The sequence below is a fragment of the Bombus bifarius genome, unplaced genomic scaffold (assembly GCF_011952205.1).
Source record: "Bombus bifarius isolate JDL3187 unplaced genomic scaffold, Bbif_JDL3187 scf7180000009125, whole genome shotgun sequence".
Taxonomy (NCBI): Eukaryota; Metazoa; Arthropoda; class Insecta; order Hymenoptera; family Apidae; genus Bombus; species Bombus bifarius.
In genome coordinates this window covers 114,845-138,626 of record NW_022884914.1, presented here as the reverse complement: position 1 = coordinate 138,626, position 23,782 = coordinate 114,845, and the positions used below count along the sequence as shown (strand labels likewise).

The window sequence follows — 23,782 nt, the reverse complement described above, 5'->3', positions numbered from 1 at the left end:
ATACGTCGAATATTTTTGTCAAATTGCAAGTCAACTATTTCGAACGGTGTTGATAATTTGATTGTATTATATAACGTTATATAACGTATATGCATTTAACGTTGCTTCAACAGCGGAGGTCATTAGCAGAGCAGCACAGTTAACAATCTATAATTTTAAATACAATTTTGTAGATATCAGGAATCGAAGGAGGTTCAGCAGATTTTGGCTAGGATCCAACAATTTGATCATATAATTAGACGGTTTAGTAGTTCTCCTAGTTTTAAGTCTACTATATTGTAGTATATAATTTACAATTACTTTAACATGAAATTGTGTATCAAGAAAAAGCGATTGTACGATTACGCAACTGTCTGGAACGTAATCTTAAGGTAATATTTGTTCCCTTATTAGAAATTAGGACATTGATTGGTATCTATGGACAACGACAAAAACTTTGCGTGAAGAGTGTTCGACAGAATATTTCTTAGATAATACGTCGTCAGGCTGTTTCTCATTATCGGTTAATGGTGCAATGATAGTAAGTGTGCTTCTCTGAGACTGGTACCAGCACCATTGTGCGACGCAAATGTTGAGTCATCACGACTGAAAATATCGTAATTACACCGTCCGTTTACACACGTATATTTTCTCCTTGACTGTATGCAGTGTACCTGCAAATGGTGACGTGTCCAGAACATTCGAGCTTGAACTGCATGATTTGCTCGCGGAAAGAATAAAGTAATGCATCGTGACCATTTCAACTCGCTTCCTTTAAATTGTGGTTATTTCCGTTTTTATCGGAGCTATATTTGAAAGTCGTGGTTCGAAATTTTAATAAAAGAACGTTATTCGGACAGAATGAGGCATTTCCATTTCTTCGACGTTTGATTAAAACTTTAAATACGAAGTAGTCATTTCCTCGAATTTAATAGATATGTATGAATAATCCTTCTTCCTTTAATTTTCTAATTTTATGGATAACGAAAATATAAGCACTTAGATGCTGAACCATTGCATAGTAATAATATGCTTTGATTCGGTAACGTAATATTGCGAATTAACTTTCGTTAAAATAAAAAAATTTCGATTAATTATTCAAACGGAAGGAAAGGTATGATTTCTCCGAAGAAGCTTCCAATTATTCCAATATTCTGATTATTCAATTTCGTCTAAACATTCAGAAGCTTTATCATATACGATGACTGTCAGGAAATCACTTTGAACATCTCGAGGACAGATTACGTTCTTGATGTAATTTACTTAGTAATCATGTAAAATAAATCTTATTGTGACAAAATGTCACTCATTGTTCCACAAGACTTCACTCGTTAATGAAATACCGTGAACTACCTCGTATTGTATGATCTTCGCATTGATAGTAACTGATTCAGTATGTTCTGTTTCTAAGTTTTGACAAGATTGGGGCAAATTTTGGCAAAACTAATTTTCCTATCGCTCAATGGCCTTTTACTTCTTAACTAAACTTTATTATTAATTCCGCAATTACAAATATATTAAGTTGTGAGATATAAATTTACTCAACAATGTTTCATTATCGATTAAACGATTCTACAAAAGAATTACAGTTCACGGACAGCGAATAGTAAAGTTTGCTTTAAGTAATTGATAAGTTACATTAAGACTGTGAAATTCCTTTCCGATCTTCAATATGGCAGGACGTTTCCGAATGCATATTCCTCCAAGACATTTTACCATAGTTCCTATTTTTATTCCCAGGAAATATTTCATAATCAGTTTACTAACTCCTGACTGGTTCAAGTGATATTGATTGAATAATTTGCCACTTGATTATGAACTAAATAAAATTTAATATGAAATTGTTCGAAAATTTTAAATACAACTTTACTAATTTCTTCTCTATTATATAAAATTATAATCATTGACTTTCTTTCAAATCATAAAAAACATAGTACATGTTAACGTGTGATTCATTCTTCGCGTTCACGATATAACCTGAACACGTCAATTCGTTACGTATTCCTACAGACGAAACATTATTTTCTTTGAAAAAAGACAAGCGAAACACAAGTTGTTAAACTACGCTAAATGTACATTTTTCTTTCATTGATTTTTTTTATGATTTGCACGTGATCTGCTCTTATTCTTCTCGTACACATCCATTCAGAAAGGCGTTTCCCTGGTTCCATTCATTCAATCGACGACAATATGTCGCGACACAATCACGCAATCATAGCACGCTGTCGAATAACATTGTTCGTTTCTTTCCGTAAAAGATTCATCGTTAAACTGCTATCGCGGTTAAAAGTCCTATCGAAGTTAAAAGTCTTTACAGAGGGAAACATAATATTTCTATTACATTCACTATGTTCTTGGAATTTTTAGATTCCAATCTTGCTTTCGTGATAATAAACAGAAAGATTTTCAATGTTGTAAAGAGAAAGTGTAACTAACACAGGAGCGAGAAGACATGTATACTAACAACGGATCCTTCATATTTTGTTAAAAAATAAATTTATGTACGCTGCTACTTATTCTTTCATTATGAACAGTTATTGAAATAAAACTGATCAAAAATTGATATAAAAGCTGAAATTATACAAAAAGAAATAAGAAGAAAATTGATATTATACGTATGGATACCTGTAAATATATATATATATATATATATATATATATATATATATATATATATATATATACATATAGACAATGATTTTGAAAAATTGAATTTTTATTATGAAAAATTGTTTTCGAAAAGTAAAAATTCCTTGTATTCGATAAAAAGAAAAAACTCACGACTTTCTCTAATCTCACACAATGAAATGAATCTGGAATCACAGAAAGTGAATATTTCCATCAATTTCGTACAGCTTTGTCTTCATATTTTGCAAGTCACGTCCACTGTTTTAATGCTTTGCGCATTCTCTTAATCGGTTTCTAAAATTATCTGCGGGAACATAATATTCAGACGTCACAATCTGTGTTAAGGTCGAGCGAAGGAAAAGTGGAGCGAATATTCGCTCGTCACTGTCGAACTGCATTTCACGCGAAAACTTTATCGACAAGCCGATGTTCCAAGAAAAAGAGAATGAAAAAGCGAAAAAGCATAAACTTACGATAGCCTTATGAAAAAATAGATAAGTAATAAAAATAATAATGTCTTAGAGAAATATTATTCAAGGCCGTATTGACGAGAAAAATAGGTTTTGACACAGAGCCGAAAGTTTAGACATTATCCAGTGACTCTCTCGTATCAAGCGGAGCCAGGTACTGTTTATAGATTACCACCGGGCGTACACTGTTGGTTGCTATAGCTTGAAAACGGTTTTCCACCTGTGTGCCACCTTTCGTCGGCACGAAGGAATCTCTCAAGGGTTGTATCCAGCGTGGGGAGTCGATCACGGTTAGCCACACAGCGAAGTAACCCCGTCCACCAGGATAGAACTGTTGAAAAATGGAAGAACCCTTATCTTGGAGGATACCTGAAAGCACTCGACGAGAATCCCATTCGGCTGGCAGTTGATAAACCGAAGGAAAGGATCGTGGAAAGATCGTAGGCCTATCGAGAGTGGCAGGTAAGAAGTAAAAAGGAAGGAAGAAAAAGCGCAATCTAGAGTGGACAAACGTCAAGAAAAAGACGTTTGGAGGACGTGAAAGAACGTAAAGAGGGATGTCTGAATGGGTGGTGTCTGCTCGTGTCGAGGTCGCGGTAGCCAGGTGAATGCTGGCTCGATCCTTGATCGAGTGATCAGTCATGCGAGCGACGAGGATCAATGTCTATTGTATCGTCTGGCCAATTATAAGAAGGGCGGCGAGCTGATCGAGTCGTACAATCAAGGTGGCCAAGCGGAAGTGGAAAAATTGATCAGGGAACAGTTCGGTGTACTGATGTACGCAGATGGGAAGGGTCAGGCGATCAATCGGGCGGAATATCTACGTTGGAAATTCCGTGACCTCGAGCAGGTTGTGCTACCAATAGAGGCTTCTTTGTCACAGTTTGATCCTCTGGCTCAATGGAACGATCATGAAGCATGTTGGCAGATGCAATATAGAGGATCACTCGGAGAGACTCTCCTGCATGTCCTGATTATATGCGATACCAGGATACACACACGACTAGCGCGTATTCTGCTTAAGTGCTTTCCACGATTGGCTATTGACGTAGTCGAGGGCGAGGAGTACCTCGGCGCTAGCGCTCTGCATCTCGCTATCGCGTACAACAATAATGAACTGGTTCAAGATCTCGTGGAGGCGGGCGCGATTATTTCTCAGAGGGCGATAGGCAGCTTTTTCCTGCCTAGGGACCAACAACGAACGAATCCAGCTAAGAATACGGATTACGAGGGATTAGCATACCTGGGAGAGTATCCCCTCGCCTGGGCTGCTTGCTGTGCAAACGAGAGTGTTTACAACTTATTACTCGACTCTGGCGCTGATCCCGACGAGCAGGACTCTTTTGGGAACATGATACTACATATGGTAGTCGTTTGTGATAAATTGGTATGTACTTGTTAAATTTGTTTATATCGTACGTTATTCTAAGCAAATGTTCATTTGAATTACTGTTTTGTTTCTGCAATATTCTTTGAATATTTCTATTTCACTGTTTCGAGAGGCATATTTTTCTATAATATGTAAGTTGATTAATCGAACGATATCTTGTACAAGTATATATCGTTATTCAAGGTTCAATTCGTGGTAATAGTTAATATGTGATGCTATTTCTTTTATCTTTTATACACATTTTTATACCACATTATACGCATCTTTTATACCACATTATGATATTTTCCTTAATAAATTATTGACAGAACAACTTCTTACGTATATATGTATGCATCTATTCTGCATAAACATCGCATCATAATTCTCGAAGAAGAAATATTTATTATTATTTGAAATTGTATGTCTAGAGAACCTTGAACAATAACTTACGATTGTTTTCTATAGAAATTTTTTAAACAACACTGAGCACTTGAATTCCTTGTCCTATAGCATAAGTATACCTAACTATAATTCATACATGATAAACAGGAAGCATATCGACGAAAATTTAAAAGGTTTCGCGATCTAGCAAATGTGGACGTAGTCGTAGTGTTTAAAAACCTAATTAACTCGTCTAGCCATAAAAGCTTTATAAGATAAAGGATTAATAAGCCTCATACGGGTTTAAACGATAAAATCGAAGTAGCATTCACGATATTAGACAGAATATATCGAACGAACAGGTGAATTAATCGACTCACCATAAATATTATTCTGCGTATCGGTAATTTCCATATAACGTAATTGAAAATAGTTTACTCGGTTATTGGTGTAACAAAGCTCTAATAAAGGTTATTTGTTGGCAAACCGGTCAAAAATTGATCGCTATATTGATTTTTTTCAAAGGAACCGGAAAAAATTTCAAGCTGCAATTTACCAATATTTTTGCCAGATTTTTTTTATTTTTTATTCGTAACTATCTGCATATTTTCACAAGGTTATATCGGTTTTCGTGGAATCATGATCCGACCAAGTCGAAAGTTATTTCGGGAGAGTATGTATCTTTACAATTCGTGCTACATTGATAAACAATTAAATATAACAAAGCAACGGTATATAAAAATGGAACATCGAGTATTCGAAAACTCGATTAACTACGATTTGATTTGTTTATATATACATACGTACACATGCAATACCAAGCCCATACGACTTTAACCTCGTATGACTTCTTCATTCTTTTGAAAAGGTAGTAAAAAATAAGATAGTAGAGGAATTACGCTTTTATATGTGTACATTTTAGACAAATAAAACCACATTTTTTTTCAACCCCCGTAGCACAGTCAATATCGCAAGTTTCTTCATAATATTCATTTTCATTTTTTTTAATTTCATCGCTTATTTCATTATTACGTTACGTATCTAATATTACAATATTGTGCGCGAACATTCTATCCCTTATTTACTTGCAACGAATATATAAAAAAGAGAGAAAAGTCGATATCACTGAACCAACGCAAACGAATACCATCTTAAACAAGAGACCACACAGCGTACTGGTCTGTTTTTCTTAGACCATCGACAAAGATTTCCGCTAAATCGAGTACAATATCACGGCTGTATAACGCAGGACATGTTCGGGTATGCCCTCCGTCATCCGAAGCTTCCTGCTCGCAATGGGATCGTGAATGCCGCCGGACTGACCCCATTGACGCTCGCCTGCCAGCTGGGTCGCGCAGAGGTCTTTCGGGAGATGTTGGAACTGTCTGCACGAGAATTCTGGCGTTACAGTAATATCACCTGCTCGGCATATCCGCTGAATGCACTCGACACGCTGTTACCTGACGGCAGAACAAGTACGTCGTAATGCTAATCGAATTACACGCTTTCGAGAATCGTCGTCCGGGTTTCGTCGTCCACGAGCAACGTTCAAGTGGCCACTCACTTTGTGACGTGCCTTCGTATAACTGCCAAGACTCAAGGCCGAATCGTCTTTAGATCGTTTCCTCTATTTCGGTGGAAAAAAAGGGGATACCGGTTCTCCGGTAATACCATGTAATTGGCTCGCCTTTTTCGAATCCCGATCGACACCTCTTGATTGATTTTCTGAGGGAAATACCGGTGCTTTGAAATCAGTGTTCTGGGAGAGCCGGAAATTTGTAGCTGCTTTGGGACCTTTAATTTATGGAATTGCCAGATCGTGCGAATATCGTTAGTAATAGAAGATAAAATATATTCCAGGTTTTGGTTTGATATTTAAGGTACTAACGATTTTTCGATGATACCAGCGCTCGTGGAGATAAAATATGGGTTTAAGAAGAACACTGTGCATGATTCGAGCTCGATTCGATATGTGATTTTACGCGTATGTAGTTGCGCGTATGATATTATTCTTTGATATGAGGGGGAAATCACTAAAACCTTGAAGAGAATTTTTGTGCGAAAGAGTATTTAAGATTCAAAAATAATTGTCTTATTTTTAAATAGTTACGTTTGTTCATTTCTGATAACAGATACGTACTTTACTATATATCGAGTGCAGATTTAATAATTTTAATAAATGACGAACAACATTCGCCATGGATTTCGAATTGCGAACATCTTTCGAAGCACCGTTGTATTTTATTTTTTGAACTTTTATTTTGAACTTTGTATTTTATTTTTAGAATTAAAAACTGTGGAACTGAATTGTGGATCGAACGAAACATTCTCCTTATTTGAATAGAATTTTTCTTTTTTACAAAACAGGATTTTTAATTAAACAGTTCACAAACGTTTATACAAGTGGTTGACGAAAGACATATGATTAGATACGTTAAGAACTTTCTTACGGAACATGCGAATCTTTTAAGATCTTTCGTATGGACTTGTAGATTTTTAAGAACCTTTTTAAGAATTTTGCGGATTTTAAGCGTTCACATTGACGAACTTTTCCGACTTTGTCAAGAATTTACTCAGACTTTGTACGCATTTGAGAAAGTCTCGTTATAACACTCGTTAATTGCGAGTATTACCAAATACTGAATCAAGAAACGAGCAATCATATAATTCGATCGTGAGACCTCGATATCCATGAGCAATCACATTACTCGCGATCGTCGTTTAATTTCCACGAAATTCGTCTTCGATAGAGAGACGCACCGTGCACGAAGCTAAGCCCCGTTACCATGCCACGATCTGCATTTAAAGAGCCCGGCAATCGGACTTCTGCCAAATTGTATCGAAGTTCCCAGCAGTCTCTTGAGCCTGCCTGCTTTCCTTTCCTCTCTCTCATTCACCTTCGAATTCGTGCAAAGTGGATGTATCCATCCACGATTGGCGAGTTTTCTAGACGTTTCGGTGATTCATGGGAAGCAAAGAAAGAAACGGAAGGGAAAGACAGAAACAGCAAGATAGAGAGATAGAGAGAAAGCATAGATGCCAGTGTGAAGATTGTGCAACGTTGGGAATGCCACCCTTGAAGAGGGGCGCGGAAACGGTGTAAGAAGGAAGACAAGGGAAAGCGGGTCGTTGCAGGATGCAATTACGGCCATTTAACGAAGTTTCGAGATTAGCCGCGGACGCGGAGTTGGGTGCTCGCGTTTCATTTAGTTTCGGAATCCATTATCCTTTCACCCAGCTCTTCCTCCAACCTAACCTCACTACCACTTCGTACCCACCATCGTCTCTCCACGCTCCTTCGTTTCCTAGCCGTGTCCGTCTTTGTCACCGCGGCGTGAATGTCATCCGATGGATTCGCCGATAGCTGAGTCAAGACGAACCTACCGACTAAAGGATGGGGATGACACGGGGTGGAGAGAGGGTAACCATGTCGTTGGTATATATGTATAAGAGAGGGTGAACTTTGGGCTTGCTCTCCTTCCAACGGGAACGCTTAATTACTCCGAGCCAAGGCCAGCTAGCCAGCCAGCCAGGGTCCGTCAGTTGGTTAGCCGGACCAGTTCAGTTCGCTGGGTAAACCAGTCTGCTAACCAAGGTCCAGACTTTCCTTCTTATTTTCTTTGCCGTTTCTTCGCTCTTTCTTCCCAGTTCGAGTTTTTCGCGTTTGTATTTGTCACGCGCGCCGTTGTGAAAGAGGGGACCTTCGAAAAGAGACTTTACAGGGAGGTCGCAGTTTTGAGGAGTCGCGTTAATTCCTTTGTTAAAGCCTTTCGGCTGTCCTTTGTTAGCATCGTGAGAATTCCTCGTGGATCCTCAATGACACAAAATCGTCGAGACCTTCTTTCACCCGCCGTTGTATTTCCTTTCTTCTTTCGAAGAATCTTCCTCTTCTTTCAACGAATGAAGGGGACTAAGATCTCCAAGGGAATACAAGAGAAACTACAGGGGTCTAAAGGGGAGACAGAAAAAGCATACAGACCACCAGGGAGACAATGTTTCGTCCACGTGTCGTCATTATCGATCATGTAGAGGGAGGGAGGGAGTGAGGGAGGGAGGGGAGAGAGGGGGCGGGGAAAGAAGGAAAACGAAATGGGGAGGAGCAACTAAAAGCGATAAAGTTGATCGATGATATTCCTAACGCCTCTTTGTTCTCTATTGAGCGGCTTGACACGAAAATTCATCGGGCGTATGCGTTCACAGGGACAGAGGTTTCCTGATATAATCTGTCGCGCTATTACATCACCAGCGATCGACTTTTGATGTTCCCTGATGAAATTAACCTCGGAAAGATAGCTTAAATCGATTACTGGGAACACGGATGGCCGCCTCTGCTGAAACGTTAATAATTATCCGGACGCAGCACTTAGGGATGATTATCAGCGATAGCGAATCGTTATTCAACTTTGGCTCAACGTCCGTTTTTGCGGGACTGGTCGACCACCTCGGTCCACTCGTTGATCCACGGGATGACCATAGGTGAGGAGAGAACAGAGAACCGTCAGGGAAAACTTCTCGTGAGGTTCGTACCGGAGTTGGATATAATTACGAGTTGCGGTAACGACCGCCTACTATAGAGAAGTTCGTCGTGTGCGCGAACTTTGAACATCCTGTTCGACACAGTGGCGATGTATCGCCGAAAATTCAAGATTGGACGACAGCAACTGTCAGACGTAAGACACTTGGATGGTATCGTGTACAATGCATTTTCCGATACGCGTAACATATCGTGTGAATAAATTGTGGTTGACGAAAATTTGCAAAAGGGAATTGATAGAACTTGGTGGATGTATGGGTGAAATCACGAATACCCCGAGAAGACTCCTTTTGTCTTAATCAAGCGTGCTGGAGATTTTGCACTACAAAAGTTTTATGGATGTTGCTGAAACAGGATAAATGTGCGTGCAAGATAGCGATGGAAAATGCTGTATAAATTCTTGGTAAAAAATGTCCTAAGAAAGTTTTAAAGAACAAATCCTGCGATAGAATGTGTCACCTTAAGACACGGATTTGCTAGGAAGTTTAGTTATTGATTTAATTCGAGTTTGCTTGTTTTAAATTATCGAAAAAGGTTTCTCGTTACTGAAGCTTGCTGTTGTCGATAGTGAGAAACTAGTTTATGTTCTATTTCTTTCGTAAAATTGGACAGCTCTGCATCTAAAAATTATAAAAAACTCTTTGCTTAACTTTAAACATTTCATTTCACATCATTACTATTACCAATACCAAACAGTACTCGTTCCATAAGCTTCTGTAAATTCACGAATATTTCCTTCTTTTACAAAGTTTCGTTCAACAGTATTAACAGTTTCAAATCTACCTACATACTTAGTACCTCTTAAATTCCATTATTCGACTTAACCCCTTAACCTACGATTTACGTTCGAGAGTGCCCGTAATATTTACGATTGATCCGATCATCTGCTACGGGCTATGTCCGTAGTTGTAGGTTAAGGGGTTAAAACATTTTAATCCGCGTGATTATCAACGGGATGTATCGGACAAGTACAGCGTCGCATAGATATTTGGTCGCAGATCGAATTGATCGGTCCCGTAACAGCGTTTAAGCTTCAGCGAAACATCAAAGTGGCTAGTCAAATTAATATTCGCGCACTACCCACGAACCGTTAAATGCTTAGTTAATTGAATCTCACAATGGGGGCTCCATATAATTCGGAGGTGCGAGAGAAAAGGAACGAGATAGATTCGGTCGTCCGAAAGCTCGAGCATCGATTCGATCGGCGTAGAAGACAGAGCTGGAATGGAAAGTTTCGGACCGGATAGAACGGGGACGCGGATATTCGTTGCCATTTTGCTTGCACATCTGAAATTCAATTTCCCAGCCAAAAGCTGTCGGGGAAGTTCCCATCAATGGCGGCTCCGCTGCCGCCGTCGCGGTGGAGTGTGAAAGAGAGGAGAATGGAGATTGACAACAGACGCGAGCGAACGTTAAAACGTTTCCTTGAAAATATCCAATGGAACTGCGAACTTTCCTGACGCTTTAAGCTACCGTGAAAGCAGCTTTGTTTGGGTCGACGACTGATTAAAGAGTCTGAAGGCAAGACGATCGAGGTGAGACGTTGCCATCGCCATCGTACGAAGAATTTGACGCGACACGGCGCGTCTAGTCGAGACGACACGCGAAAAGGAAAACGAATCCGATCGATGAACGCGCTAAACTTTACCAAACTTACCAACGATGAACGCTTAATATTTCACGGCGAAGTCAGCTGAACAAAATTCGATAATCAATACGGATGACACGGTTAAAAGTTCGTTGGCCGTTGTTCGATATTTGTCGGTTCTTTCAAATCTTTCACGCTCCACCGTACTCTGTAGACTGCTTTTGTTTCGCGATCAAATTAGTGTAACAATGTTGGATTGCTTGTAACAGTGTTGACCAAACAATGTTCGTGGATTTTTTGATTTGAATGAAAGGATTAATTGATCGTGTACAAGCCAACATTGATTTAGCTAAAACGTGACAGATTTATGAGGTGCTATATGTCGTTAATTTCATGTACATATGATATGGATTAAATTTTTAAAATATTTGTACAGTATTTGACAAAAATACTATAGAATAGAGGCGATACTGTCGGTGGCTCTTTTTCAAGGGGATGAAACCTTCGACGCAGTTTCGTTATTCTCGATTCTCGTTTTATCTTTTAGCCATCGAATATCTTCAAATTCGTTTGTACCAAGATTTTAAGCTCACGGTGTATGTACTAAGGCGGAGAGAAATCGGCATAACGTTTTGTTACTAGCAAATGTGTAGTATAGATTTATCTGTCCACGTTCAGTAGTGAAAGTGTAAGTAATAGGTATCCCGTAAGCATTCCAACTGCTTGCCTTTGGTGAATATTTTAAGACTTTGAATACTAAAAATACAAGGAGAGTGGTACTTTATGTGCGTCAAGATATCATAATACTCTAACATGCTGTTACAAATCGAAACATCAATCAAAAGTCTTCTTTATTATTTTATTTTAAACTTACTTTGCCACAATTGGTATAGATCAAGAAAGACGGAGATCGTGCAATGTGAGTTTGAAGTGACTATAATAGTAAGTCTGAATTTATTAATTTCAAACGATTACTTCCAATGTCGAAGTACATTCGCTGTTATAGTTTATCCATTTCCCTATTTATTGACGGCAGACACTCGTTAATAAAAAGAAAGTAGAAAGGAAATTATATATGTATAAGATACAGTGTAATCTATAAATAACACAGTGAGATGGGAACGAACCAAGATCTAGAGCGAGATATGAGCTCGTGTTTGCACAAATAAGGCAACTGGTAAAAAAGATCAGCGAATGTATGAGAATCATCGATATTATGTATCGTCGCTCGATTAAAACTATCAAAACGTTCACTGCACAAATTCATTTCTGCTACGACATATAAGTTACTGGCTATTTCTAATAGTGTGCGACATTCGTTATTTGTATGTGTTCGGTGCAACAATTCGGCTAGTGTAGTACATCGAACTAACATTAGCTGACTTTTAGCAAGTTCGACCAGCAGATTAACGATTCGATGGAATTCTTTCGTGGTCTGCAGAATCGAGGTGGGCCGGCGTAAACTTTTATCTTTACATGCAAGAAAGTTTAGCCAGCGCACGTGGCGTGGTTACAGAAAAAGCCACCATCCTTCCTTCGCCGCCGCCCACCGTCGCCCCGAGGAAACTCGCGCATCTAATATATATAGCCGCTAATGCAAAACCCATAATTATCGCGGCGTAGAGAGAACCCTAAAGTGATGTTCCATTAACCGCAAATGGTCCTCTCCGAATTTCTATTTCAGACTGGAACTCCGCGCTATTTATCATTCTGAACGGTACGAAGGAGGAGCACTTGGACATGCTGGACGGTGGTATTATTCAGCGATTACTCGAGGAAAAATGGAAGACCTTTGCGCGGGTAAGTGCGTCCACGTGACAATATTCTCGCTACCACCTCCTTTCCGGACATTTTTCACGGATTCTAGCTAGACCAGCTTCTTCCTGCTCGGGGAAAGCAATGGTATCCATTAGACCGCTCCGTTAGGAATTTCCACCCTTTGCTTGTACGTTCAAAGAATTTAATTGATATTTTGCTGCTCGCATGCCTCATATATACGACGCTTTGCTAAATGTAGTATTATTGAGCAACGTGTGCAATTTTTCACAAGCAGATGCAATGAAATTGTAGAATAAAAATTTCGTAAACGAGGAATTCTTATTTTTCGCTTGTATAATTAAAAAGCTTTACAAAGTATAATTCTATACGAAGGGATAAAGCGAGAGCCTTAATCTTTGTAAATGAGCCTTTGTTTAAGATAAATTCGATTTTGGAAATGTATAAAATTTTCGTGCATTTTATTTACCATTGTATATCGTGTTTCTCAGGTTTTTTTTTACAAAACGATATTGGCATATTCTATAGGTAAAAATAAGAGAAAAATATTATATAATTAGAAGCTCACAAGTATTTCATTAAAAAGTTATAACAAAAATATCAAATGATAACAGGCTGGATTTTTGTTGAATAAAACGTACAGATAAATGAACAGTATTTGCGTTAGCTTCACTTTAAAATATTGATCGATTTGTTACACTACGAATTCTTTGTTGATTTCTTCCTTTAATTCCATCGAATGCGTTGCATATCCTTTATCTCCTACAAGAAAATCATATCCGATGCTCATAGAAAACAAACAATTTCTTCTCCTCGACTTATCCATCGTGGGTATTAATGTCTCGTTTATCGTAAATTAAAATTCAATTATCAAATGAAAATCTACTTTGATCCTATCTTGCCTATCTCCGTTATAATTTTTTAATACAGCATTTATGAGCCTACATTTATGTAGCATTATTCTCTTATCTTTACTCACAGCTGGCACCGTTTTATAGCAAAAACCTGGAAGATTCTGTACGTAAGTATTGTTGCCGCAAATCGACGAAAAAGCGCGGTCGGACAGTTACAGGCGGTAAGTACTTCCGTTACCATTTACATTCATCATCAAGCGCACGGTTATGGTTACAGTGGTCGCTCAGAGCTCGTTATCAAAACAAATCTCGAACGCGAGAACCATCGTCGTTTCGAATATGAAATAAATGTACGTGCAATTTAAAAAACGTCCGCTCATTAACCCTTTCGAGGCATCAAGTGCCATTGGGCGGGCGTGATTATGACCGCAATCAGTCGGACGTCGACGACTATCGTTGTTCCACGAGATCATTCGGAGATTGCCGATAGCATCGTGAATGCCAGGCCGACCCGGTCAATCGAAATAAATCGTGCGGCGCGTTCACCATTCCAACCTAGAAAACCTCTGGAAAATCCTGTCGATGCCACTCGATCGTCCGGCCGTCGAGCACGCGAGTGACAATCGTTTCCGAGTCAACGTTCGTCCAACGTCTACTCGACGTCACTTGGTAATCACCGGAATAATTTGAAATACGCTCGTGCACGTGTAAGTACTTGCCTGAGCAACGAAAATTTCTGGTGTATGTACCTGGTGCGCCTCGTACGAGCTTCGTCAATTAGGACAGCTGACATGTACATCCAATTATAGGATTATTATTAGGGTTGACGTACGGGATACACGATAAAAATGTTAAAGGGGTGAGAATGGATGGTTTTGGCATACGTTTGATGTCTACTTGGCTTGGTATTTTCAACGATGGAGGAGTTTCATTGATGATGGGCATTAAGCACGTAGAAACGTTTCATTAAGTGTATTTTAGTCTAGGATCGACTAAGGTGGAAATTCTGAATTTCTGATAAGTAATATTAAAATTACTTAACAAGGAAAAATAGAAACGAAAGAACACGTTAGAATCGTTTCTTGTCCCGGTGTATGAAGTTGATAGTAACATGATCGGAGTTTCGGAGGATCAAGATATTAATTGAACTTCAAACGGCGTTCGAATGTTTTTTGAAGAAGAGATCGAAAAATTTAACCAAAAAAATGTGATTAATTTGATGCATATTTTTCATTTTGCGAAATATCACTTTTGCATCCTTTCATTTAAAATTTCATACATATTCATTTTATCAATTTACTATATTTTGCATAGAAATTGTCTGTATAAATTATCGCAATATTTATATGTTATATACATGTGTTGCACAAACAACAAGAACGAAGTGATGTGAATATATGAATATCATCGATCATACGAAAAATATTCAACTTATAATGTTAAAGTATGTACACATGTATAGACAGGCATGCGAGTATTTACACATAACAGGCTTTCCTAACTTTACAGCACACAGTTCTCTAATGTCTATATTCGTGGAATCGATATCACGTTCTCTATTTCTTGACATAAGAAAAGTATTTTATATCGCAAGGAGAAAAAACTTTGGAATTACTCTCACGAAATCAAAGACGTAACGTTTCATGTAAAGCCATCATTTATTAATCGTGCAGCGTAATTACACGTATTTTCGTCGCTTTTACGAATTAGTTTGATTAATTTCGCTGTTATTTGAAATAGTTTCGTAAAACGCGAGCACAAAACGTTAAAAAAACATGAATACGTAGAATTTATGAAAAATTCCATATTTAAATATCGCTGACTGTATTTTCCATATCGAAAATTAAAAGAGGTTATGCGGTAACCACCGATCCGTGTATTATTTCGAAAATTGTTTCCGATAAAAATGTAAAAAAGTCGGCCGAGTTAACACGAGGTTAAAAAAAAAAAGAAGTATGTACATACATTTTTTTTTCTTTTTGCTATCGATACGTATACATACATAATATCGAGATTGAATTGATTGCTCGTTACGGACATTTAAGAAACTTGTAATGGAGTTAATGGAACATCGTGTACAACTACGGAGGAACATCATAATGACACAGCATCCATGATATATCCCACTTATAGTACTAATCACGACCACGTTTAAACCGCATACAAGCGTCAAATGACCAATTATGCCATGATACTGTACACAGAGATTAGCATGGTTGTAGTGTAATTAATCACGAAGCACATTTGATGGTAACACGTCATTAGAACAACTCCACGGACTGACGAGAATATACGTTACTTGAACATTCGCAAATATCTATTCGTGTTATCCGTCAATTTAAACAACACAATAACTTAATGGAGAATTACGTTTATTATCGTAAGCCATGAATCGCACTTCTGTTTGCGGCACTTAGAATTATCGCTTGGACCTTTCATCTTTTGTTATCTATGTTGGCTTTACATGTTTTTCATAGTGACGTGCAATAGATGTATATGTTATGTATATATGCGTTGCAGATATTCAGTCATTTTTTCAGTGTTATATTTTTTATAAACGCATTTGTATGTTTTCCAAGTGGAAGTATTTCGACTGTTGATCATCAATTTTGAAATTTTCCGAGAGAGTTTTTGAACATATATATTTGATCGCTGCCGTTTATCGGCCGCCCTCTACGTCTTGAAACAGGTTGAAAACAGCCCTTAAAATTTAACAGATAGATCAAAATATATTTTGAAAATGTTAAGAATTGCTGGTATAGAGATTCAAAATTATTAGGTTGTTTGGAAGGTTTATAGCGAAATATATAAAAAATTTAGAAACAACGTATATCCAACGTATTAACTATCGAAAACACTTTGAATATCTTCACTTATAGGACAACCTATGGAAAGATCAAAGAAGACAAAGAATTATTCAATAATTAGCATACCACTCTAATAATTAGTATGCCCCTATGAAAGTTGCAGTTCTTGAAACGGTTGATCATCCTGGTGTTCCATCTGACATCACTCTCGCTAGCCGTGTATATGAGACCGTCGAACATCGATGCCACCCTCCTGGAATGGCCGGAAGAAATCACGGAAGTTGGACGCATGATCGCGGAGTGCACCACGGTGATAGGTGTGCTGAGCTACATTTTGGTGCAACTAGGCGGCGAGGTAGTCAACATTGGTCTTCTATCGTTCATGAAACAATTGGTACGTTTAATCTTAAATCTTGCTTCTTGGATGAATTCATCCCGCGCTGCGTAGCTGGAAAGATGGCTAGCGATTGGCACAGGGGCAAGCAAAGTACAGCAAAAGCTCCACTTATCCGATACTTACCCGTTCGTACAATCGGAGCTGATTTTCATATGACTAGATTTTGCTCATTCGTTAGATTACAAGGTGAAGCAGGGCTAAGTCTAAGCCGATAAGTCTGAAGTTGAATAATGGGAATTTAGGAACAAATTCGATAAACCGAGTACTGTGGTGACTAGATTACGGAATTATTAAGCATTTATAGGGAATTGGGAGGTATAAACAGACGTAGAATACAGAGTGTACACGATTTACTAAAATATATATAAATATAAAATATTTGAAGTATAGGACTCGGTACGATATTTAGCGAGTAAAACAGATGTCTATCTGGATTACATTTTTTTTAATTGGACTTGTAAACATACGAACGTGCATATTTTATCGCAGTCTAGCGATGAAATTAGTTCGGATAAATGGAGTTCGAGCAAACGAAGTTCTACCGTATTCCTGTTGCTCATCTCGCTCGTATGATCTTGTTTGTACGTCTGACACCTTCGACCAATAAGTTTGCTTATTTTTATGATTCTACTTGCTAAATTAGAAATAGCCAATCGAACCTGCATTCCTTTGCCTAATAGCCTTTTCAGTTTTCTATTATACATCGACGGTTCAGCCGTGAAAGTTATACTCTCACGAAACACTCCGTTGTTCCATACATCGAGATATCTCACTTGGATGGATGGACGGAGGCAATTTCGAATCTCTCGAATCGCGCCGCGGGTATCGAAGGTTGAGCAAACCGCCAGTGAACGGTAACGGGTCAGGAGTATAATGGAAGAAAGGAAGTATTTCGTCGTGAATGCAGTGCGCTTCTAGATACGAGAGATTCCTTTTTTTTTTGTTGGTTTGGCTGGATAGAGCGTGCACGGGGTTCTGATCGCAATTTGAAAGTAAACGTATGCCGCGTGAGGTTCTTTTTTTATTTTTCACTGGTAGAAGCTGGAGAAGAATGTAAAAATTGTTGTATAACAATTTTTGGGGTATTATATCGAATAATTCATCAGTTGCTGTTACTAAAAGTTTCATAGAAAAAGGCATCTGTCAACATTTATCTTTTTATGGAGGGAGAAAAGAGGTTTTATATTCGATGTTCATTGCATACATTTCAATCTTTTTCACGAAATCGGTATGTTCTATAATTTCGATGGGTTTTGTATGCAAGTCTGTCAGAGGACCGTATCCAATTGAATTATTTTGAAGATCTCATGATTGCGGTTGTTTTTTAGGCAAAACGTATTCAAATTAGATGAACATGGATTAGACGAACGATTTGATTCAGTGCCATGTGTATCTCTCGATTTTCGTATGTTATAAAATACATTCTAAAGAATATTGTATTAATGATCTCATGATTGCGGTTGTTTTTTAGGCAAAACGTATTCAAATTAGATGAACATGGATTAGACGAACGATTTGATTCAGTGCCATGTGTATCTCTCGATTTTCGTATGTTATAAAATACATTCTAAAGAATATTGTATTAATGATTACTCAAAACTTACAAGTTGCTAAAACACCGTTCTGCCTCGAAAACTCACGATTAAAGCTTGGAAACGAGAATGGAAATAAATCGTTGCTCACGTGCCAAACCAAACACAAGAAATTTGCATCGTTTATCTAAAAGAGGACATTGTTCGCGAATTAATTTCTCACTAACGGCCGAATTACTCGTAAATCGCGCTCATTGAGCATTCTCGTACGGGGGAATACGTAATTCGTAATTAGCCTGGCTCGCTCGATAGCGTAGACATCAAGTGTACGATATAATTAGGACGACTTGATGTATGCGGCAGTATTATGTGATATATCGCGAGTTATTAATCGTGATCGCGTATCAACATTGCCGTGGAATCCTTTTCGAACCACTGAAAATGATTCTCTAGGAAGTAACTCCGATTTCACGGCACAATTATGCAGATCGTTTGCTTGGCGACGCAACGCGTTGCCACGTACCGAAATTCCATGGCGTATATCGATTCCTCTGCGGAAGGCCGTGAAGCGTGCAAGAATACGTGCTACCTTTGACGTTTCACCTGCGCATTTACCTTACAGAGTCACGAGCCTGCCAAGCTCATATTCTTGATCAGCAATCTGCTCATACTCGCGTGCATACCATGTCGTCTTGCTGGTAATAGGCATGCTGAAGACGCGATACTCGTGGTTGCTGTTCCCGGCTCTTGGTTCCTCCTCATGTTCTTTGCTGGGTGAGTGACGTTTTGTGTTCTTGATTGCTGCTGAATTTCTAGCGTTTACGCTACACGCTTAAGAGAAGGAACAACTGAATAAGAATTCAAAAGGAAATCTCTTTCCATTAATAATTGCCAATTCCGTATTAAGCGTGCTCAATTGCTGTAATTTTTATATATGCCTAATTATTTTCTATATAACTATTTTTATATATCCGCAATTTTGTATGTCCTGCAACCGGAAAGAATGAAAAAAGATCCGTTTCTCTTGCCGATTTTTAATCAATTGTAATTTTTTTCTCTTAAGTGCTATCTCTTTTTGTTTGATAAAACTAATTTTATTTTATTTCATTAATAACGACATAAGTTTTAATTGTATTACCTGTAAGTTTATTATTTTAGTAATTAGAGATAATTAGCGATTAGCAATTTCCGAAGAGTATTAATTAACGAAGATAAAAAGTTATTTAATCATTGTAATGTTAATGTCACAATATCGACGGCTTTGAAAAACTGTTTTTATTTTATATGTAGTTACATTAGATCTAAGATAGCGACTTCTTGAATACATTACAGACTTCGTATAGTTAAAGCGTTATCTTCTCACTGGAATTATGTATTAAATATATGTATGTTCTTAAGAGTAGAAGATACGATAGGAAATTATATAAGAAGCTTACTTTACTTAACTGATGAGTTGTTTGATGTATTACTGATGTATGACTTGTTCCAAAACTTCTTCCACACATGTAAATGCTAATTAAGCCAGCAACAAGTAATAGAATGATCGCAACAGCCTCCAGACTATGAACTAATCTCTGCCATTGAAATGGAACGAATGTCTATAGATTTTCATCACTGAAATGAAAATGGAGCTTCGAAAGGAACTTTTTATTTCATCTTCTATGTCTTTGCTTAGCAATCAGTTAAAATTACTTGAAAAATAGAACTTAAAAGGTATTAATTTATACAAAATTTGATTCCATATTCGATAAATATTACTCGTAACATATTTAACAAATTCTCTAACTTCATTTATATTATATCGAATCAAATCGATTAATTTCATATTTTATTCCTTTTTTTATAAAAATAGCTACCTTAAAATCTGTATCTTTGCTTCATTAATAATCTAAAAGATAACTCACCACACTAGAAGCTCACAGTCTGTGTATTCTACGCTGTATGTTTATCAACTTTTTATTTGCATGTTAGTTAAGCATGATTGCATCGTAAGGAAGTGAACTTAGAAATTGCTGATTTAATGTCTAATGCATCGAAAGAACTATGCGTGAGTCAGCGATGACCCTCGATGTTTATCAGTAATTATATTTCTCCAATAAAGGACACGAATAATTTACCATTTGACATTGAAATTAAATTCTGAAAAGAAGTACGGTAAATGTTTTATAAACTCGAATATATTAATATACATTGTATGCTTATCTTATATAGTTCACTGCTATATGTACTTACGTTAACGCATTTATTACAACAATTAACTGCTAAAATTTCGTGTGTGACCGTTGCATTAGCAGAGAGGATTTACAAACCTGCATTTATCTAGCGCGACTTTACGCTACGCTTCGTTAATAGAATGTGAATTATTAACGGCATCGGTGTTTGTTAATAATATAGCAGGTAACGACGATGTCGAATGGATGTTTCGCCGTTGAAATTCCGTTGGTGGCTAGTTAGCTTATGACAGAAATATTCATGAAGAGTGATAAAAGAATGCTTGATTAAGTATTATGTCGCCTGGTCATGCAACGTTGGCTACACGTGCTATTTAAAATACCTGCGACGATATTTTGTAACTTCGACGTATCTCCTTATTTACTATAGCTATAATTATGTCGAAAGTTGTTCCGTTTTTTTTAAACGAATGAATTACTTTCATTTCTAAAATATTTCTGAAAATATAATGGATGTCAAGCAAATATACAAATTATTGCAACGTAATAGTAAATAAATATGTTAATTTTGTTTGCAATATATGCAACGCTCAGTTATAGTTATTTTTGCTAGTTTACTATCTTTTTGTTATGTAGAGAATTTAACAAATTTAAGATTTCGAATATCCAGAATTTGACTATCATTCGAAAACAAACATTTAATTCGGAACTAAGTAATTGACATATAATCCAACTGGTTAGATTTTGACGTGAAATAACTATGAGTTATATCCGTTCCTGGAATGATATGTAATGATCACAGCATAAATTTGATTAATATACTCAGGATTATTAATATCGCTGGTAATGGCGCGCATACGTTACATCAATAGCACAAATTTACTACATTTATATTATAAATTAAACGAAATTATATATCAATGATAAAAGGTATACCAACTTGATTATTTAATAGAAGCATACAAAATTATGTGATGCGATTTAAAAATAATACAAAATGTTAAATCGTAATTTGTCTTAAATCTCTTAAGTGGAAACATAGTGATATTAATGGCTACATAAATATTCGTTATTTGCAGTCTTACAAGATAGATGATTATTATCTCGCGTGATTAAATGATTATTTAGAGGACTTCTATTATTTAGCGGGCTTTCAGTCAGTCACACGCATACATAACACCATCTTACGTACAAAAACTATACTTTAGAGTTTTTATTATTAGCAAAAAAATGACAGGCAGCAGAAAATATTAGTATCATTGATAATATTCTTTATTTTTAGCCTTACGGCTAAGAAATGGGCTTGCTTTACAAAATCCTTGGCTTATAATTCTGTCTTAATCTTTCGCTCAAATCTTACATTTTCATTCTCTTATTCTCTGTGTCCTTACTATATTTCTACTCAGTTCCTATCCGATTGATATTGCTTTTTATCGCGTCCTTTCTAGCATAATATCGCTTCTCCATCCACTCGAATCCTTTATACTACTATTATAGCAATAGAATATATTATAATGCACATCGTACCCAGAATGCTATAAATATTAAATCATAAAATTTGTAGAAGTACTGTGTCTGTATATCTTAGGTATAAAAAGTACATCATACTTTCTATTCCTAGATATATAAACTCCCAAGTAACCGAATATATTGTACGTAATAGGTTGTAACATGTAAAGTCGAACGTTTCGAGTTCTTTATCTCAATTAGATTATGTAACATATTATTTTTCTGCATTCCTCTGATAACATATATGTATAAAGTTAAATGCTGATTTATATTTCTTTCTTTCTTTGAACTATCGCTACAAGTTCTTCGATATTCTGTTTGCAAGAGTAGAACAAATATATGTGAACTTTGAGACATTTTCCCTTAAAAATTGTTTAGCCGATTTGCATAGATAACGTTGATATGTATTTGAAAGTGTCAGTAATGAACGTACGATCCGTCAGTGGTTCTCTAAGTTTTCTTTTAGCGATATCATTAAATGGATAATGAATTAAATTAAATGAAAGTGATTAACAGAGACTTGCGAAGACAACTCGGTACATGTTTCTCGTTAATAATATAAGCACGTTAATTAATAATAATAAGCACGTTAATCTCAACGACATAGTAACTCAGATTAATAAATTTAGCCCGATGAAACGTAAAACGTGTTTTTCTTAACTGAAGAAACCAGACTTTTCGTACGTTCTGATCTAATATTATACGTATAAGAAGGCGAAGGAGAATTAACGCATCCAATATGTATAAAGGAAGGACCCTATAATCAGCCGAAATAAAATCCACCAGCAGCCGTGTACGCGCGATTTTTCTCCCTAGGAATGAATGGAGCAACCAGAAGAAAGGCATTTATAATCGGTTGGATGATAGCGCCTCCAGATTTCAAACCTCTTTTCACGTGATTTACGACGAGATAATGCCGGCTATTTCGCATTACCATACACACGCCTCTCTTGGCAATCGTTTTTCTCCACCGCCGCGTCCTTTTCGTGGCCACTTTCCTGCAGATATTACTGCAGAACTTTCTGCCCTCCATCTCTCTCTCTTCCTCCCCCATCTGCTGCCTTTTCTTTGGTGTGGCCCAATGACGTCGACGACGACTTCTTTTCTATCTTCTGCTGCAAAGCTCCGAGGCAATTCGTCGAAGAACGCTCTTTGACTCGCGCGGTTTCCACCATCACTTTGACGAGCGTCTGCAACCATTGCGTCGAAACGGCGAAAAAGGATGCAAGACCCTATTGGACCGCGATAGTGCATCTTGTTTTCTGACCTCGTACTTTGAGCCGTGACGTCGGTAATTGTAGATAAATATCAATTGTACGCGAAGCGTGAGTTTTTCGGATTCGAGAGGAGTGGAATTTGCTCGGTGGACTGAAACGAGGCATCCGAATGTGGAAAATGTTAGGATTGTTAGTTGCACGAACTGTTGCGTTGAATTTATTTTCATTTCGTTTCATTAAAATTCCCGATTTTACAGTGGATAAGTTCAGAGCAAATTGTTGTATGAAGTAGTTTGTTTACGTGTCCGATGTTAATACGTTCGGTGATTATGTTAGTGCAAAACAAATTGTAGAAAATTTCTGGCAACAATTATTAAATCCCAGATATTTCTGCACTTATAAGAGACTTAAACGTTTGAAAATGTATATTATACATATTATACGATATTTAGGTTTCATTTCCGTAATTCAATCTTTCAAATCAAATCTTTCAAAGCGCAAACAAAATTTAAACCATCTAAACCGTTAATTTTTATGCGACATTTTCAATTTCGGGTATTTGATAAG

At 37.1% G+C, this 23,782-nt stretch overlaps 1 protein-coding gene across 2 annotated transcripts in view; it reads left to right on the top strand.

Annotated features, from left to right (window-relative positions):
- Positions 1–3,151: 3,151 nt before the first annotated feature.
- LOC117213669 overlaps positions 3,152–23,782 on the top strand; it is a 55,618-nt gene continuing 34,987 nt past the window's right edge. The window contains exons 1-5 of one of the 2 annotated variants that reach the window (XM_033459212.1): positions 3,152–4,464; positions 6,080–6,305; positions 12,637–12,752; positions 16,547–16,783; positions 18,941–19,092. In XM_033459212.1, coding sequence (XP_033315103.1) covers positions 3,643–4,464; positions 6,080–6,305; positions 12,637–12,752; positions 16,547–16,783; positions 18,941–19,092 — 1,553 coding nt within the window. In that variant the 5' untranslated portion in view covers positions 3,152–3,642. The remainder of the gene's footprint in view (positions 4,465–6,079; positions 6,306–12,636; positions 12,753–16,546; positions 16,784–18,940; positions 19,093–23,782) is intronic. The other variant, XM_033459211.1, reaches the window with a different exon arrangement.